A 20,195-nucleotide genomic window follows, 5' to 3' on the forward strand; every position below is an offset into this window, starting at 1 on the left:
CCACCAAAAGTTTAGACTGTACTACTGCAGTTAAAGCTGCTGTAAGTGCATTTTTCCATACTACCCGACAGATATCACTAGTTATCTTGAGAAATCACATCCGTCCCTGTGACAGCCCTGAGCTCTGCAAAACTTGGAGAATGCTATTAGCATTTGGCATCAATATCAATGGCAGTTGCTCGGTTAGCATGTGACCCCAACTGTTAAACTGCCCATGCTAACTAAATGGAGCAAGATGGAAATCACGATGTGCTTTTTATAGATCAATTGCTACGTTTCCATCTAAAGATGCTAATTAAATTTATGTGCATAACTGGATTATCGTATATAAGACGTGCGAATAAAGCAGCGTTTCCATCCAAGTAGTCAAAGAGAACAAAATCGTCACTTCCTGAGGAACTGGCGCCAAATATCAACAGTAAAACCTAAATTTACTGCAGTAGGAGAAGCTGCGTGATTTTTTTCTTTATTTAATAAATGACTAATATATGACACCTTGAATGACAGTAATTAATTTGTGGTGGCGTTTGAAGGCGTCAGACGGGGAGCGCAGACACTTTTAACAATTCTGGAGGTAATTAATAATATAACACTTACACTGAAAAGGCGTTTTAGAATGACCAAAACAATATTTCAGATGTTTAACTGTGTGTTCACGCCGCTGGTTTGTCCATTCACACACATTTTTATCGTCACATGATATCTCATAACAAAATCACATGACCTTTTTTAATGTGCATACTGGAATTTGTCCGGTGAAAGTGTTTCCATTGTAGTTTATGCCCATTTCTTCTAATCAAATAAAAAGTTTATCATACTTATGTCCATACGTCTTTCAAAATTTATGCGCATGTTGACGTTTCCATGAACTGTTTTTTATGCGCATATCTAAAATGCTAATGCAAACTAATAGGCCATTCTTTTTCTGTTTTAGTTTGCTGACATGCCTAAATATACAGTTAAAGTCAGAATTATTAGCCCCCCTGTTTAATTTATTCCCCAATTTCTGTTTAACGGAGAGAAGAGTTTTTCAACACAATAGTTTTAATAACTCATTTCTAATAACTGATTTATTTTATCTTTACCATGATGACAGCACATTATATTTGACAAGATATTTTATAAGACACTTCTATACAGCCTAAAGTGACCTTTAAAGGCTTAACTAGGTTAATTAGGTTAACTAGGCAGGTTAGACTATCGTAAGAAAATATAGCTTAAAGTGGCTAATAATATTGACCTTAAAATTGTGTTTAAAAATTAAAAACTGCTTGTATTCTAGCCAAAATAAAACAAATAAGACTTTATTTAGATTATAAAAATATTATCAGACATACTGTGAAAATTTCCTGAATCTGTTAAAATATCATTTAGGAAATATTAAAAAAAATAATAATAATTAAAGGGGGGCTATTAATTCTTACTTCAACTGTATCTAGCTGTATCTAAATAAAGAGTTGCTTAAAGATTTTATGCAAACTGTCTGATAAAGCATATAACCACAGATTTTAAAAAAGATTTTTTTAGACATTTTTAGTAAAATCTAAAACAAGATTTTACACTTCATGACATAGTGATTTTATTCTATTATGAATAGTGTTAATAGTATCTATAGTTGGTAATATCCTACAAAACAATGATAAAGCTCAGCCATTATGCTTCAGCCTAAATTCCTGATAGCACAGAGTGGGTCGTATGCACAGACCATAAAACACAAAACGTATCAAACCTATTTGAATTCAGCACAGAATGCTGTATTGTAAAGCGATGTATGTAGGAGGCTAGAAGAAACAGTTAGACAGACTCAGCATTAATATTAGACTGTGGCTGTCATATGCTGCCAAATGCAGCTTTACCAAGCTCAACAGATCTGCCTGAGCTGTGATATAAAGACTCTATTGCTTATTTTAAAAAAAGGGGGGATTGCTTAGTACGTTTTACCCTCTCCAACTTTTTTAGTTAAAGATACATCAACTGAATTATGCTGCGTGTTTCAAGACATTTCAGGAATTCCTTTAAAAAAAGCATAGAAAAACAAATTTGATTGTTTTTTTGGTAACACTATATTTTAAGGTCATGTTTCACGTACCCGAAGCACCACCAAGTCTCCATATTTTCCTAGTCTACTTAACCAAACACACCTGATTCAGATCATCAGCTCATTAGCAGAGACTGAAAGACCTGTAATGGGTGTGGCTGACAAAGGAGACATTCTGAACATGCAGTGTTGGTGGTCCACCAGGAACGTGGTTGAGAAACACTGTTTTAAGGTACAATTATCTCTATTTACAAACCAATAAGAAAACCTTTAGCTCAATAAATACTAGTTAGGTGCTTAATAACAGTTACTAAGGTACAAGTTGGGTTTAGGTATTAGATAGGATGTAAAATAAGATCATACTTTATAAGTAATAAACAGCCGATATCTTAATAATAGGCCGTTAATGAGCCAGAAAACTTTTTTTTAACTAAAATGTTACAATTTATTTTAAATTAAATGTAATTAAGATATATAATAGCCTATTTCAATTTATGTAATATTTTGTGAATGATTAAGTGACCCAATAAGACATGTTTGAAGAATGTCTGTTTATTATTATGTTTAGTTTTATTACTAGTATTATTATTTGTATTATTATTATTATTATTATGTTTAGTATTATTAATGTTTAGTATAATTATGTTTATTATTATTATTATTATTATTATTATTATTATTATTATTATTATTAGCATTATGTTTAGTATTATTATTATTTTAGTAGTAGTAGTAGTAGTAGAATTAATAATAATAATATTATTATTATTATTATTATTATTGTATGGTCAATTCTGGCTTTAAATAAAATCTTTAACTACTCTGAAATAGTAGCCAAGGAAAAGAGAAAAATCACTGCACTGACCCCCGTCAACTGCTGGGGCAAAGGTCTAGCAACAGTGAATATGTAAAGGGACAATTACCCTTCTCAATATGACAACATGAGCAGTTTAACTACTGGAAAATAATAAGGCAGCTTACTGTATAAGTGCTAGTGAAGGGATCACAAAGAAAGGACAGGTCTTTAATTGGCCATCGAGACACAACAGGTCTCTGGAATCAGAATGAAAGGTGTTCATCTGTTCTTTCTCCGGAGTATGCAGAGCTCTCATCCCATGAGGTTCGAGCATTCCTTTTTTTTTCCACCTGAAAGAACAGTGCACAGCGGGAGCTGCAAACAGACTTAATAAGTCTTCCCTCACACATGCACACACATGAAAACACAGAAAATAAACACGTACACACTCACACATCAATCAAGACCTGCTGTGGTGATGGCTATTTTGTCCCTTTGTGTCGCTCTATCCCTTTTTTGCTGCAGAGAAGTGCGGAACAGGATCCATTTACATGCATATCCTGAGAGCTTTGCAGATGAGCCTCCTATGGGCTGCGGGCAGCTTTTTTCTATTTGTCACGTCAAAAAAATGTGAACGTATACAAAGACTAAAAATGGAGACACAGCAATTGATCCAAGAAAAAAGGATTCATGCAAAGTCTGCCCTTTTTGTTACTATTTTACTCTGAGAGAAACATAATATTTAAACCAAATGTATAGACTATAGGTTTTGTTGTTCTTCTATATACAGTTGAAGTCAGAATTATTAAACCCCTGGAATATTAGCCCCCTGTTGTTATTTTTTCCCCCAATGTATGTTTAACGGATAGAAGATTTTTTTCAACACAATACCAAACATAATAGTTTTAATAACTCATTTTTAATTACTGATTTATTTTATCTTTGCCATGATGACAGCAAATATTTTACTAAATATTTTTCAAAACATTTCTATACAGCTTAAAGTGACATTTAAAGGCTTAACTAGGTTAATTAGGTTAACTAGGCAGGTTAGGGTAATTAGGCAAGTCATTGTATAGCGTTGGTTTGTTCTGTAGACTATCGAAAAAAATAGCTTAAAGGGGCTAATAATTTTGACCTTAAATTTGTTTTTAAAAATCAAAAACTGCTTTTATTCTAGCTGAAATAATACAAATAAGACAAAATATTTTCAGACATACTGTGAAAATTTCCTTGCTCTGTTACACATCATTTGGGAAATATTTAAAAAAGAAAAAAAAATTAAATTAATTAGGGAGTTTATTAATTTCAACTGAAGGCATTTGATTATTTGTAAACCGATATGTTTCCCCACAAAAGGAAAGTAGTTTATGATGAAGAGCATTTTGCATTTTTAATTTTAGATTAATCAACACAAATGGATTTTTCAATGAGACCCAAAACCCGCATTAAGAAAGTAAATAAGGTCCGTTCAGATTTCACATTGACTTTAAAGATCATTTAGGGAGAGCAGAGAAATGCTGCAGCTCTATTTGATGGTTTCTCATCATACACAACTTAACAGCTTTGTTTTTAGTGTCCTCTTTACTGTGCATGTGTTTTTCTTTTCTTTCCTTCTTTCTTTTTTTTAATACTCCAGTGCAAACACTAGCATGGTGTCAGATGGGGAAAAATTGTTAACCTTTCTAAATATGCCCGCTTTGATAAAGGAGAGTCAAACTTCAGAGTGCAGATGCGGAGTATTTTTTGAAGAGCTAAAAATAAGTGCAGCTGAATTTCAGCTTAGATCCATTTTTTTCTCCTCCTCATCTCTATTATTTTCCACTCTCGAATATATCAGCAGGAAATATTAGCACTATTCCTTCACTACTTCATTGCAGATCTTGATCTAAATTATGCCACATCCAGTCATGTTTTAAACATGGCTGACTTACAGAATGAGCTATAATCAGGTCATGCTAGCTGTTTAAATTCTTTTTTTTATTATTCTTTTATCCTGTTTTTAGTCTGAGAATCTTGTCTGGCAGTCAAAGCTCTCATTGAATGTTCCTAAAAGACACAGCACACAATGGGATGATCATTACAACATGTCCTAACCAGACTCAACACTAACAAACTGCTAAATTTTCTCCCATAATTCTAAATGTTCATTACTAAGCTTGATGAGTTATGGTTCAATAATATTTTAGTGGGAGGGCATTCCAAGCGGTCAACTAAATGTTGTGTTCCTTTGTCACACCACGTCTAGTTAGGACACATTTTAGGTTCTGCTATGGCCATTCAGACAGTCAGAGAAGGTCAGCATAGTGTTAAAAAAGGTGTAAATGCCGAAGCGAAAGTGCACCACCGGCGGTTGTTTTTTCCCTTGAGAAAATCTCATGCTGTGTTGCTTTTGCAAGCATGAAGATTTCCCCCCTAATCTGCTCTCACACACACGCTCACTCATATCTTCAACCCTCGTGACAGTCAGAATATGACACGATTCTAGATGTCACCCAGCCCCCTCAAATTGAGTCGGGTGACAAAATTAAACACACATGCGCTCACACACAAACATCCTTTATGCAAATGGATGAATACATTTAGCTGCACTGTGGAGCAATCTTGAAATAAAAAAGTTTGAGGCTGAAAAGCAGCACCGACTGGGGCCTCTTCTGTTCCTTCTTCCCCAGGGCCAAAAAGCTTCTCTTCAAACACCTGCTCTTAAAAGCGCACGGCTAAACCAGTGGCAAACACTGTTCGCCATGACAGTCGCTCCACGCTGAAGGGCTCACATTGTTACTGTCAAGTTGAGCCAACCATCAAAACGCACAGTCAAACTCAAAAATATCAGTGATAGAGTGAGGGGGAGGGAAGAAGAAAGGTACTGAAAGTCTAGAGATGCATAAACAGTTTTTCAGTAAGTGTGTCATGCATTGTATTATTTAGAGTCAGTCTGTGAGGTTTCGCATCTAATAGTTGCAGTTACAGCTGCATACACAAGATTATTCCAACCCTCTTTTTATTTGGGATGTTAATAACGCTACAGATTTTCTTCTCAATATAATGTAAACCAGATTAGTCAATGCTAAAATATTGGTTCTTTACGGTGGGTGTGCAAGAATCAAGTTTAGAAAGGAATCAATGCTCACATTTCAAATGCCACGTCCTTCAACTCGTCTTTTGTCTGCAGATAATCAGCAACATGGAGCCTCAGGTGACGAATGGGCCAAACTCCGCCACAGCCAACGGACCCTCCAGCAACAGCCGCAGCTGCCCCTCACCCATGCAGACCGGCGGCTCTAATGATGACAGCAAGACCAACCTCATCGTCAACTACCTGCCCCAGAACATGACCCAGGAAGAGTTCCGCAGCCTTTTTGGCAGCATTGGCGAGATCGAGTCCTGCAAGCTGGTTCGAGACAAAATCACAGGTACTAATAGGGAAGTGGAACAACGGAAAAGAAATTTGCATTCGATTTGCATAATGAACTGTGTAGCAGAGGCAGAAGGGATGCAATGTCTTGGGTATTATAGGTTAGTTAGAAAGCAAAACTTTGGGATGCGAGCCAATTAAGTTGGAACAGGAGGAGTCATTAGCTTTTAACGTAGCTGCCGATTGATTAAAATGTTAATCAAATTAATTAGTAGAATGAATCACATATTTGAATAATAGTAGCTGAAAAAAAGCATGTCGTTACTGACAAAAACACCGAATAATAAACACGTTTACTAGTTTAGTGTTTGCATCAAATTTAATTTTCAAAAGTTATTTTACACAAATGCACTTATCGCTTATTTAAGTTTTAGGAACAGCAAATAATAACTTAACTTCTAGTTGATGATTTGGTATCAGAAGTGACATATCAAATGGCAAAAGCCTCTAGTTTACGCTAATTTTAGCAAAATTAAATATGATCACGTCTTGGTTTTTACTTATTTAATTAAGACAGTAAGGTCTGACTTTGCTTAAACAAAAGTCTTGTCACTTAACAGAAATAATGTACAATATAGAATATAAAGTCATGGTGCAGTGGAAAAAGAATTAATATTGTGTATGACTCCCATGAGCTTGGGGGACTGCATCCATACATCTCTGCAATGACTCAAATAACTTATTAACAAAGTCATCTGGAATGACCAGGAAAGCGTTCTTGCAGGACTCCCAGAGTTCATCAAGATTCTTTGGATACATCTTTAATGGTTCCTCCTCCATCTTACCCCAGACATGTTCAATAATGTTCACTTCTGGTGACTGGGCTGGCCAATCCTGGAGCACCTTGACCTTCTTTGCTTGCAGAAACTTTGATGTGGAGGCTGAAGTATGAAAAGGAGTGCTATCCTGACCAAAGAATCACCAAGCTTGTCTGATTTCTGTGAGAATCTTGGGTCCATGGCTGGTTCCATTTGGTCTTCTGCAGTATTTGTGATGATTCGGATGCAGTTCAACAGATGATTCATCGGAAAAATCTATCTTCTGCCACTTTTCCAAATGATCAGATAGAAGTCAAGTTGTTATTTGTTGCTTTTACTACTGGGATCGACGACAATACTATTGTCAGGTAGTAAAAAAAAAGTGCATTATATCCAAGTTATTACTTTATTTTTCAAATATATATATTAAATTAAATGTAAAAAAGGCGAAGCAGTGGCGCAGTAGGTAGTGCTGTCGCCTCACAGCAAGAAGGTCGCTGGTTCGAGCCTCGGCTCAGTTGGCGTTTCTGTGTGGAGTTTGCATGTTCTCCCTGCGTTCGCGTGGGTTTCCTCCGGGTGCTCCAAAGACATGCGGTAGAGGTGAATTGGGTAGGCTAAATTGTCCGTAGTGTATGAGTGTGTGTGTGTGTAAGAGTGTGTGTGTGTGTATGAGTGTGTGTGTGTGTGTGTGAATGTGTGTGTGGATGTTTCCCAGAGATGGGTTGCGGCTGGAAGGGCACCCGCTGCGTAAAAACTTGCTGGATAAGTTAGCGGTTCATTTGGCTGTGGCAACCCTGGATTAATAAAGGGACTAAGCCGACAAGAAAATGAATGAATGAATAAATAAAATGTAAAATAATGTTTGATCATCATTTAGCTTAACAGATATCAAAAATAATACACGTTTATTCTGACCAGTGCTTATTAAAAATTTATAATTGTAATTAGACAAAGATGTATTATTTTATAAAATGTTGATTATTTATTTAAATGTAACAAGGTACAAAGCATATCTGACCTAAAAAAAAAATTACTTAAAAAAACATACAAATAAAACATACCCTTATAATAAAATGTAAAGCATCCTTAATTTTCTCTCCAAATTGGCATCCACAGTGATACAATCACTGTGTCATTGGATCTGTCTGATACACTTGTACATCATCATACCTAAATTGTAAGACAATTCGGGAGTTGGAAACATTGGACGAGAGGGGCTATTCTATTGTTTACAGTGCCCAGAGAGAAAGGAGGAGAGAAAAAGAGGACATAGAGGTGTTTAAGCAGCACTCCCCTGCTAATAAGAGTTCTAATCCCACCGTAGTGACTATGTGGGTGGTAAGCAGATGGATGGGGAGGCTGCTCAGAAATAATGCCAGATAATGGCCTCCATTTTATATCCTACTTAGTGACACTTCGCTCTGGATAATCTCATTAAAACAGGGCCAGGCCTAAAGCCACTGGTTTTGAGACAAAAGGCAAGAGGGAGAGACGAAGGGAGAGAAAGACTCTTGGCTCTTGACCACAGGTTTTGCAGGATTTCATTGCCAGGCAGTCAGATGGTTGGGCAACAGAATCGTCATTAGAATCATCATCATGAGAGTTGACACATGCTCCTTTTTCAGCCCATACATGTGGGAAAGTCTCAGGATATGGTCACATACACCAAATGCAACGTGTTTTTTTTTTTTTTTTTTTTTTTATAAGTAGCTGGTTGCGTTAGCCAAAAGATAACATAACATTACTCAGGATCTCTCACTGTCTTACTACTTAGTCTTTGTTCAGGCTCAGGAACACATAGTGCATCATAAACACAGCTCTTCCCTGTACCGCACTCTTTGCTCTGGGATCCCAGGGGTGCAATTTCCCAGTTCAGATTTTTAAGCTAACAAATCGCTTTTTGATCATTGTAAAAGCAGAGCGCACAAGGAGGCAGCGAGTTCTGTCTGCTGCCGTCATTAGCTGCTGTCTGGGGTTCAAAATAGATTGTGGGGCATCAGAGATTACATCTGAACCCAGATGTCATAATATTTGACCATATCAACCTTCTTGAGCTCTCCGCACGACTTTCATCTATAGGGTTTGGACGTCGGCGTGAAGTCACTTCTCAGCTTTTCAAAGAATTCTGACGTTCGAGCAAGCCTTGTACACGGCAGTTGAAAAGCTAGCTAGAGACGGCTCCCTCGACAAGGTGAGAAGCTTTGGGCCTTTGCACGTAATAGACAGGCTTCTTCTTTTTTTCCTTTTTTCTTTCCCCCGCTCCTGTCAGCTTTGATGAGATGCAATGCAGTGATGTACCGTTTGCCACGGCTACTGTTCTCTTGCCCTGTCAAGCCTGGGTGACTCCCGCTTGCTAAAGTGCCACCCTAGATTGTTTATCCGTCCTTCTCTTTCCTCTTCTTGCACTTTCAAAAGCACACATGCTCTCTCATCATCTTCTTTCTGACCTCTGGCTGTACTTGCAGTGCACTGGAGACCTGAGGCTCAATCTTTTATTTAATGTAGTCATACACGCATGGATGTTTCTTCAAGGAGCACTCTCTTTTAGATAGCAAAATCCCTTAAAACACATTTTCTAACTAGTCTACTAACAACTTCTAACAGTTGATCCACATGCAAGATCAGCACATTTAAATACACCATTCATTCTGTTATGGAAATTATATTTTGGGATATTGCTAAGGCTGTTTTACTTTGGGCTTTTAAATGGTTTGGTACTATTTTCATAAAGTGTACATGTTTTACATCTTTTAGCACAAAACTTTAAACTGATCACATTTGTAACATTGATTTCATTGTAGTTTCACATATTTTCATTCCACACAGTCATTGTTTCAGAACACAAGATCATTGTGCTATATATTTAGAAAATTTGCTTTAATCACCAAAACAAAACAGCAAGATCTTTTTTCAACATAGTACTTTTAACAATCAGTTCATTCAGTGGCCAAAAATACAAGATAAAGATTTAAAATTTCTCTCAGTGCTGAATTAATATTATTGTTCTGTTAAACTGTATACACAGCAATCACAGCAAACTGACAAAAACTACATCTTGTTTAAAAGTTTATATAACATGAAAACATGATCAAAGAACCCATATAGAAATCTAATATATGACAATATATGCAAATTACATAAAGTTACAGTCAGAAATATAGATTTTTTTTCTTTTTTTATATATTTCCCAAATTATGTTTAATTGAGCAAATGCATTTTCACAGTATATCTGGTAATATATTTTCTTATGGAGAAACTCTTATTTATTTTGGCTAGAATAAAAGCAGTTTTTAATTTTTTAAAACCATTTTAAGGTCAAAATTATTAGCCCCTTTAAGCTTTTTTTTCGATATAGTCTATTGTACAAACCATCTTTATACATTAACTTGCCTAATTACCCTAACCTGCCCAGTTAACCTAATTAACCTAGTTAAGCATTTAAATGTCACTTAAGGCTGTATAGAAGTGTCTTGAAAAATATCTAGTCAAATATTATGTGCTGTTATCATGGCAAAGATAAAATAAATCAGTTATTAGAGATTATAGGTTTTTAAAAACCTGTGTTTAGAAATAAAAATTTTTGTTTAAAAATGTGTTGGAAAAAACTCTCCATTAAACAGAAATTGGGAAAAAAAATAATAAACAGGGCTAGTTATTCAGGGGGAGTTATAATTCTGACTTCAACTGTATATGACAGACAAGTTCATATTTGTATTTCACATATATAAAATATGCTATGCAGGAGTTATTTAAAAATATTGAAAAAATAACCGCTTCACACATGCACACATATATATTTGAACCTAGATAAACATATGTGGAATTCCAATGGTCGACAAAACTATGTAAACAGCCATTTTAACTATATTTGTGGAAATCCAAATATAAACTTGTATGTCATAAATGTAATTTGCTTTTTTTTTTTTAGCAGATTTCTATGTGAACACATCAAATCATTTACATACACGTGCAAAAAAAATGTATTCACTGTATTGTAATATAATTTAATTTTACTTTGCAAGTTACTTAAATGTATCTAACTGTGATCATCAGGTGAAAATAATAAGTAATTGGTATTTCTGAAAGTTTGTAACTTACAAACGATCAGACAACAAGCAGACAAGTTAAATATCTATAGACACAATAAACGACTTATTGATTAAAAAGTTGAATTAAATAAGAGACAAATGTATTAAACTGAATGAAAATAGATGGCAATCAAGTTTGATATGAATAGCTTTATAAAAGCAGGTACTGTGAATGAACCATTTATTTAGATGAAACACTTTGTGCAGTGAAAAGGATATTTTATGATTATTTGTAATGTACGAACACAACTGAACACATGCTGAAATGTTTGGAAAAAGGTACTTTGATGATCTGTGATATAAGTACTAAGAGTTTTGAAAATGTACTGATTGCTTGTGAAAATGGTTCCAAACCAATTAAAAAAACTGTAAATTCATGTTAAGAGTATTTCACACTTTTTGTCTGTTTAGTAAATAACAAAAAGTAACTAACAAAATAAAGTAATTAACAAAAAAACTAAATATGTATTGCACTATATACAGTATATAGTTAAAATGTGTGTGTGTGTGTGTGTGTGTGTGTGTGTGTGTGTGTGTGTGTGTGTGTGTGTGTGTGTGTGTGTATAGTTGAAACTCAAGTTTGTTGTTTATGGTATCTAGTGAGGTTATCTACTGTTAACAATTTTAACCTTATTGCAAACAAAACATAGCTAAATGGATAGTTCATACAAAACTTAAAAATGTCATTATTTAGTCCACCTTCCTTTGTTCTAAAACTGTTTAAGTTTGAAACTAAACTGTTTGTGTTAAACATAAAAGAAGATTTTAAAGAAAGCTGAAAACCTGTTACCTTTGACTTCCATAGTACTTGTTTTTCTACTATGGATGTCAATGCTTACAGGTTTTCAGCTTACTTTAAAATATCCTATTTCTTGTGAAAAAAAAAGAAACTCAAACAGCTTTGGATCAAGTGAAGCGTTAGTAAATAGTGAGTAAATTTAGATTTTGGTGCAATCTACCCCTTTAATGTTACCTTGGCATTTAAAACAAAACAAAATAATGCAATAATCTTAAGGTTAAATAAATAAGTAATCTCATTCCTCTCACACATATGTCCCTGAAGCCTAAAACAGACTATATGAAGTTTACTGACAAAACAGCATCAAACACATAACCTATTGTATATTAGCTTAATTTATTTATTAGTTGTTGTTGTTTTTTTTTTTTTGTTGTTGATTCTTTGCACAAAAGAATAATTCCAAGAATAATTCATTTCTGTAGACTGTGAATTAAAAGAGACAGTGGGCCAATATTTATCAGCGATTATGTAAAGTGTCAGCAGAAGCGGCTTTATCACATTCCTCACAGTGGGGAAAGCATTTCAGAAGTCATTACCGCAAGGATTGTGTCGAGATGCCGAATAAAGCAGATGGCGATGCTGCTAACTTAGCGGAAAGCCTTTGTTTTTAAAGGTTTGAATCAAGCTGAAAATCCCCTACTCTAAATGCACACATCCCCGGCCCAGTGTTGCTACCTCAGCAACACCCGTTCTGTGCTAATAGTGAGGATAAACACATAGCCCATAGGGAGTAATGGTGATTTTCTGTGAGCCAGGAATCATATTGAATGAAAACTTTTAATGGAATACATTAAGAAAGTGTTAACGCTTCTGGCTATCAGCACAAAGCAAAATGGAAAAGACTGATTGAGCGGCGGTTCGAAAGGGGAAAAGAATTGGATACTTGTCAGGTTCTCCAGCTCTGCGGATCCTTTTTTTGCGCGTGAAAATGAACACAATTGTGTTTATAATGATACGGCAGAAAAAGGACACACTCAGGCAGGGACGTGAATTGATTGCATCTGTGATTTTCCATCTGATGAGGAGAAGAGGGAAAAAAAAAAGAGCGACTGCAGATAATCTTCTGTTCATATTCTTCAAGCAGTAAATAATTACCTCACGATTAAAAATGGCTTCAGAGAAACAGCGCCAACCCCCTTCACACCACCCCCCCTGCGGTTTAGGCCTCTCCCTGTGTAGCAGAAAAGCAAGCGGCACATGCTATCGCTCCCAACCTGCTTTTGTCGCCTGCCATTTTGCTTCATTATTTTCCCCTTCTTGCCCAATCCGCAGATGCCATTGTTGGTATTTAATGGGTTGGCACAGGCGGCGGTGCTGCTATCAGTTCACTCTGTGTTTAACACTTATGTAGCTTACATCAAAGCTGCTTTGTGCGACTGCTTGTTCAGGTACACAACCCACTCGTACGGCGAGCACCCAACCATCTGTCATGCTGCTGACCCGAACGCGGTGTCCACGGTCTGCTGCCAAGCTTAGCGCATGCTAACCTTGCAGACAAGCTGAGCCGACATCAATGCGGAAGCGTATACTGTATGACTCGTGTCTCTATACTGACCGAAGAGCAGCCTGCTCCACCCACTAGCAAATTAAGGATGGCATGTGATTTAAAACCAGGAAGACATCTTAGCATTCCTTGGCAGATGTGCTGGAACTCACACCATCATACTGATGAAAAACTGCAGGGAAAAGCAGATGTAGTGGCATGAAAAATTCATTGTGCTTGATGTTTGCAAAAGCACGTTGAGGTTTGAAACACCTCAGTAAGTGTTAGACTGCTGCGAACGTGTGAAAAATCTCCATGTCAAACATGCGCCGTGTTTATCTGATGCTGTAGAAATAAATCATGAACTGTTTTCCATGTTTTGTCATTTTCTGTTAAAAACAGCATAAGGCTGAATTAAAATAACCAAACACATACAACGTGGTGCCTAAGTGCTGAAATTGTACAGGAGAAATTGGTATTGGGGGAAAAAGTCTGATAGAAAAGCAGGAATTAGCTACCGTGGTGATTGCAGGGAACATCAACTTCCTCACATAATTCAACGTCGTGATGTGTTTCGCATTCAGCCTGGAGTAAACAAAGTAAATGATAGGTTGTTATTCAGGGTAAAACATTCAGACCTCATTTACATTGTTTGACAATGAACTTTCTGTCACCATCGCACAGCCGCTGACAAACATGAGCACAAGAATAAACCAATCACCTTCTGTTTTATTGTTTTGTTTTTTTCAGAGAAGGCTATTTACTTTCTATTGGGTTATATAAAAATGTGAATGGGGGAAATTTGGCTTTATTTTTTTCTCCAATTGCTGCTGATATTTGCTGCAATCTTGTATCGGAGTTGGAGCCATGGCCTTGTGTTTGGTGAGCTACAATCATAATCGAAAATTGGCCAACTTATAGTTCTTGAGGATGAATTTGAATTGGCCACATCCAAAAGAAAATCTGTATTGGAATGGCAGAAGGAGGAAATTCAGCACTCAACTGCACTTTAAAAATAATTCATCACAGACAACGCATTCTGGGAAACAAAGTGTTAATGCTAACTGTTTTTTCCTTGGCCTTTTCTTTTCATTCTGAAACTATCAAGCCTATTTAAATTTAGGATTTTAAAAATTATATTAATATGTTATTTATATTTTGCCAGAGAGGTTAAAAGTAACTAAATATTTAGCTTAGAGGTCTGACTTACTAAACCAAAGTCAAAGATCCAGCAGCCACGTTTTTTGTAGTGTTGAATTCTTTGCTCACATTTATCACTTTTGCTTTCATTCTCATGCATCTTTGGGTGCTTTCACATCTGTTGTTCGGTTCATTTGGTCTGGACCAAGGGCAACAAATGATACATTGTAGCATTTTCCTGCTATTTTTGGGTGCTTTTCACACCACAATAATAAGACTAAACCATAATGCAATCATGTGACAAAATCCACATCACTCATTGGCCAGATGTTATTGAACGTATTTCCTAACTGCTTTTTGATTGGTCAGAATTAACATGTGAGAAAATGCCAATAAAACTCACGCAAGTAAACAAACCGACAGACACAAAGTGTGGTTTACTATGGAGGGATGACTGCGCTGGCTGATTCTATCCCTTGTCAAAGTATACTATATAGTTTGTATATCACTTTAGACAAACAATACATTTGCAGAATGAAGTGCTGCTGCGGCTGGAAAACAATGCAATGCATTGCAAATGGCAATGGCACATCGCAAGTCACTTTAGGAGGAACTATGAAATGGTCATCTTCTGGAAATATTACCAACGATCCATCAGGCAATGTTTTTCCCCTGGATTACTCTAAAAAGGCGCAGTGCTTTTTGTGGTTGGGTCTGTCCTCGTTTGGATCATGTTCTCACCATAAATAAACCACTCCAGTTCTTGTTTAAAAGCGTACCAAGACTACCTCTTCAGGGATGTTTCAGTGCACTTTTTGGTCCGCGTTTGGTGCTCACACGAGTGCGATTGCTACATTCACACTTGCCCAAACGAACTGCACCAACAGGGAAAGCAAACTCTAGTGCAATTCAACCAAACTAAAGGCTAAAAAAACACCCTTTGTTTCTAGTTTCCTCTCTCACCAGTGGCATCATTTCCAATAAACACAGATTCAAAATATTCACCTAAAATACCCTCCTATATACCAAGTAAGTCAGCATTTACCCATGTTATACAGAATCAAGCTTGAACAGCAATAATTCCTATAAACTCCAGCCAACATTTCCTTTATTACAAACTTCACTGTTCTTTTTTTTCTCTAGCAATATTGCGAACTCACAAAGTGTTACTGAGGTTAGTCACAAATATTACCTTGCGGTTAGCTTGGCATTAGCCACTGGCTCCATGCAGCTCCAGCAGTTCCAAGTGAGCGTGGGATCTCAGCGTTCCCTGGGGTGGCTGCCAGTGTTGTCATCTAGTATGCGGGGTCTGACGTCGCTTCGTTGGGGTGTCCCAGATTTACAGGGGCTCCGTTCGTTTCCACATGCACACTCCTCCCAGACAGCCCACACACTACAGGCTACATGCCAACACGCCCCAGGCTCCAGCACAGCAGAGTGGGGGAACGGGGGCGGGAGATTCCTGTGTCTTCCAGCTGTCGCCAGCCTGGCACAGCAAAATACAGACGCATCATTTCAGATAGATTTACAGTATAGGGTTTACTAGCGTGCGAGTTGGTGAAATCACTGGATGTTTAGTTTGACTGATGTTACCAATGTGCCAACCCACACTAAATCAGTGCCTATGGAACTCAGTAGAAAGCAGAAAACAAAACAAACTAAAAGTTCAGCAGTCTGACTGTAAGTCTCATTCATTGAAGGTATTTCACATAAAAGCGCATGTTAGTTTCTTGTAAATGAAGATCTTTATTTCACAAACTATCAATTAATCTTGCAAATATGATTAAGTCAATAAGATTTGTTTTTGTTAAGAGTAGAATATTATGCAGCACAACTATTTATCATCGATCATATCGAGAAATATTTTCCACATCAAATCATCTTATTCAATTATTTCTAACCCCAAACTAGTAAGGTGTACCTAATAAAGTGGCCGATTTTATATTCTAATGATATGATGTAATAAATTTGGATTTTAAAGTTTTAGATAGAACATTTCTTTATTCTAAATTTTTAGAAAAATTTTTTGCTACATCAAAAAGTGGGGGTATGATGATAATCCAGCAAAGAATTTGTTAGAAATGTCAATATAAACGCAGTATTTAAACCTTTTATGTTTTCGAGAAATAAAGAACCACTTCTTTTACCAGGCTGGCTATGGGTCTGAATGTTTCCAATACTTTTCATATTTGCAATTAACAGTTAAAAGTACAATATTAACTTTTGCTTTTAAAATACACAGCAAGTACAGTAAGTACACAAGAACAGACCTTAGGTTCGCACAAGGTGAGGTAAGCTAATGGTTTTACACAACCTCTTAGCGAAATATGAATCTCTAATGCAAATCCAATCAGAATGATGCTTTTGTCTGGGAGAGAGCACTTAGGCATCCCTTCAGTGTTTTATGTACAAATGGGTCGAATTAAGGCTATTAGATGCAACGATAAACAGCATTAGGAATAGAGATTATCTCATTTCACCTTACATTATCCAATTACACTTCAGTCAGCTTTTGTCTCTTTGGATGGAAGATCACTAAGCTAATTAAATGAGTCGTAAAGTTGCCATCTTTTGGCATTACGCAAGCTGTGATGCAATGGTGTACTTGTATACTATACAAAATGTAGCAAACAATGTCTTTGAGATGTCTTTTACTGCAGAGACATGTCTCTGTCCCTTGATGCTGTAGCAACAAGGGCGAAATGTCAAGCAAGCAGCAGCGGTGATACATTTGTTTTGACAAATTGAAATGGATTTTCGTCCTTTCTCTCTTTTTGCCTTCCACATCCTAAATGTGACTAAATTTAAGTCTGACCAAACAGATTTTCCTGTTCGTAGCCAGAGAGCTTTGTGATATCAAGGTGCGTTAATGTCACATGCTCGTTGAGCTGTCATCTCGCGTCTGTGCTGCTGTTCTCTCTCAAGCGGATGCTAGTTTCAGCTCTCCCACCTGATTTAAGCTTAAGGGAACTGCAACTGTCGGCACAACATGGCTGCCGGAGGGTTTTGTGGGGAGGAGGGGGGTGTTGCTGGAGGCAGTGCTGTGTTTGCTACAATGTTCATCTCATTTTCAATCAATGGAAGCACTGGGCCTTTAAATTATGTATCAACAATTGATGTAGAGAGAGGGGGAAAATTAGTAAAAATCTAGCGTGAAGACTTTTAGCTCACTGCCAAGCCGCAGAACAGGGAAAATCAGCCAAATATATCTTTCATGTGCAAAGCTTTGATGATAAATGATGTCGAGCACAGCGTAATATGTGTGTGCGCACGCAAGTGTGTTATAGTAAATGATATGTACCATAAAGTGTGCGTGAGAAAGACAGAAAGGACACCCACTGGACACACACTCATTTTATCATCTCGCACACTCTGACTCCTGCTGCTGAGGTAAGAGGCGTAATGGTTCAAATGCGACTCCTCCAAATGGAGCCTCTCACTCCAAACAGCCTCAATTTAGTGGAGAGAGAAACATCTCATTCCTCCCATTTAACTCAGCGTGTTCCTCAAGAGCTAAAGGAGACCTAGACCCGGGTAGCTTAGGTCTGCCCTTCCTCATCTTCCTCATCATTGCTATCATTGAGACGATGATTACTAGAGAAAAAGAGGACAGCGTCTTTGGGACCTCGTAACTCCAGCATAGAGATGCTACAACCAATAATGATGTCTTTTTCATGCACACATACAGTACATCGGGTTCACAAACATGACAGCATACTTAAGCAACATCTCTTGGGAACACCATGCAGCTGTGCATATTATGGATTATATTTTCTGGATCACAAACATACACCCCAGGTTATAAAATCCTACAGCGGGGGGTCTATAATACCTGTTATCCGTAAGCATTTCCACTCATCTCAATGGCAGTTGCCCGTTTGGGGATGGACCACCTGGAAGTACGTGATTTGTAATCAGCTATCTTTGCTCCTCATTGGCATCCACATCATTTCAGTATGAGGCTCTCGATCTGCAGGAAATTACAAATTGAAATTGATGATTGCCATCACAAGACCTTGCATAAAGCAACTAACTAACTACTGTAACTAACTTTTAAAAGCCTCAAAAAGAAGACACATAGGCTGCATTTACACTGCATGGTTCAAGTGACCCAAATTCCGAATTTTTCTCCCATGTGGCACAGATCGGATATGCACCATGTATGTGTAAGCTGGAAGAAAAAAATCACATGGATCCTGATTTACTCAAATCAGATTCAAGCCTTGTTCAAATGTGGAAATGTATCCAATAGGAATCTGATCTGTGCTTTTGTGTTTGCAGTGTAAGCAGGCAGATCCAATTTTTACCTGTCAATGCAAGTCGCTCGTCATTAAAAACTGTTGCGAATGACGTTCAACTCTGATGATTTCATTTCGAAACAGATTTCAGCAAAGTCCCAAATCCTTAAATCTCATATACTAGGACAAAAAGCTTTTATATTGTCATGTAGCACAAGTATTTGAGCTTGTTAACAAGAGAGACACATAGATACAAAGAGAGAGCATGCAACGTCCGCCACGTAAACAATATAGTCTAAACTAAAACTGTTCCATACAACATTTGCATTGTTACGCACCGTCTAGGGATGGTGCACAACATGAAAGACAAGACGACAAAAATGAATTCAAAGATTTATTGGGGTTTGAATTTGGGAGCTGACAAGGCCAAAATAACAATCAAAAATTCCTTTATATTAAATCTCTAACTTACCTGATCAAAAATAAAGAAAAGAAAGTACAATTCACTTCCCTAACTACCTAACACAAAAACAGAGGCCAAAAGGTTTTACAAAGAAAATGGCGTCAAACTCCTTACTATCCCAATATATACACTATTTACAATCTATTTACAAAAACAGGCAACCATATTTGAAGGACAATGCAAAATCAATGTCAGCAGGCAACAAAGGTCAAACAAGCCGGTGGAACAAAGTATCATAAGCAAAGCAAACACTAAAACAAACAGTACTCACAATTCTCAATATAATCTTAGAAGTCAAACAAAACAAACAGTACTCACAAATCTCAATATTATCTCAGAAGTCAAACAAAACAAATAGTACTCACAAATCTCAATATTCCCAGTCCTAACACATCCAAAAACTCTGCACTATAACACATTCAAACATTTCAACAAACACAAGCAAGTGACCAAAAACAAGATGGCTGCCAAGGAAGTGGTGTCATCGCTTTTCAAAACACTGTAGGCCAATCAGGATCAAGCAAGCTGGAAGTGGCCAATTGAATGTGTTCTAAGCAAAACAGGAACAAGAAAAAAAAAAAAAAACAGATGAGACAAGACAAACATAGGATTGTAACAGCATAAATCACCTCATGGAAATGACATTAGAAGCCTACTGGTTTAAAAAAGCCTAGATTAAAGGAAGAAGATGAGGCAATACCGTGTCGCAGTGGGTAGCACAATCGCCTCACAGCAAGAAGGTCGCTGGTTCAAACATCAGCTGGGTCAGTTGGCATTTCTGTGTAGAGTATGCATAAATTGGCCTTAGTGTACTGTGTGTGTGATGTGTGTATGGGTGTTTCCCAGTGATGGGTTGCAGCTGGAGGGGTATGAATGAATGAATAAATAAAAGAAGATGAGAACTTTTCTGTCATAACTATAGTAAAACAACTTGTCAAAAATATTATAATAATTAAACCCTACAAACAGATTAAATA

At 36.8% G+C, this 20,195-nt stretch overlaps 1 protein-coding gene and 1 long non-coding RNA gene across 27 annotated transcripts in view; one reads left to right on the forward strand and one right to left on the reverse strand.

The window, feature by feature from the left end:
• elavl4 (ELAV like neuron-specific RNA binding protein 4) overlaps positions 1–20,195 on the forward strand; it is a 110,522-nt gene that overhangs the window by 43,803 nt on the left and 46,524 nt on the right. For all 25 annotated transcript variants that reach the window (NM_001244600.1, XM_068222857.2, XM_068222859.2 and 22 more), the window contains 1 exon segment: positions 6,007–6,247. In NM_001244600.1, the coding sequence (NP_001231529.1) occupies positions 6,007–6,247 (241 nt within the window).
• Positions 12,214–19,684, reverse strand: LOC141375598 (uncharacterized). 2 transcript variants are annotated; one of them, XR_012384186.1, is made up of 4 exons: positions 19,584–19,684; positions 18,350–18,487; positions 15,710–16,003; positions 12,214–13,962 (listed from the first exon to the last, which is right to left on the reverse strand). It is a non-coding gene; the product is annotated as an uncharacterized lncRNA (long non-coding RNA). The 2 variants fall into 2 exon arrangements; XR_012384187.1 differs by lacking the exons at positions 12,214–13,962; positions 15,710–16,003 and adding an exon at positions 16,413–18,111.

Source organism: Danio rerio, chromosome 8 (genome assembly GCF_049306965.1).
Source record: "Danio rerio strain Tuebingen ecotype United States chromosome 8, GRCz12tu, whole genome shotgun sequence".
Classification (NCBI taxonomy): domain Eukaryota; kingdom Metazoa; phylum Chordata; class Actinopteri; order Cypriniformes; family Danionidae; genus Danio; species Danio rerio.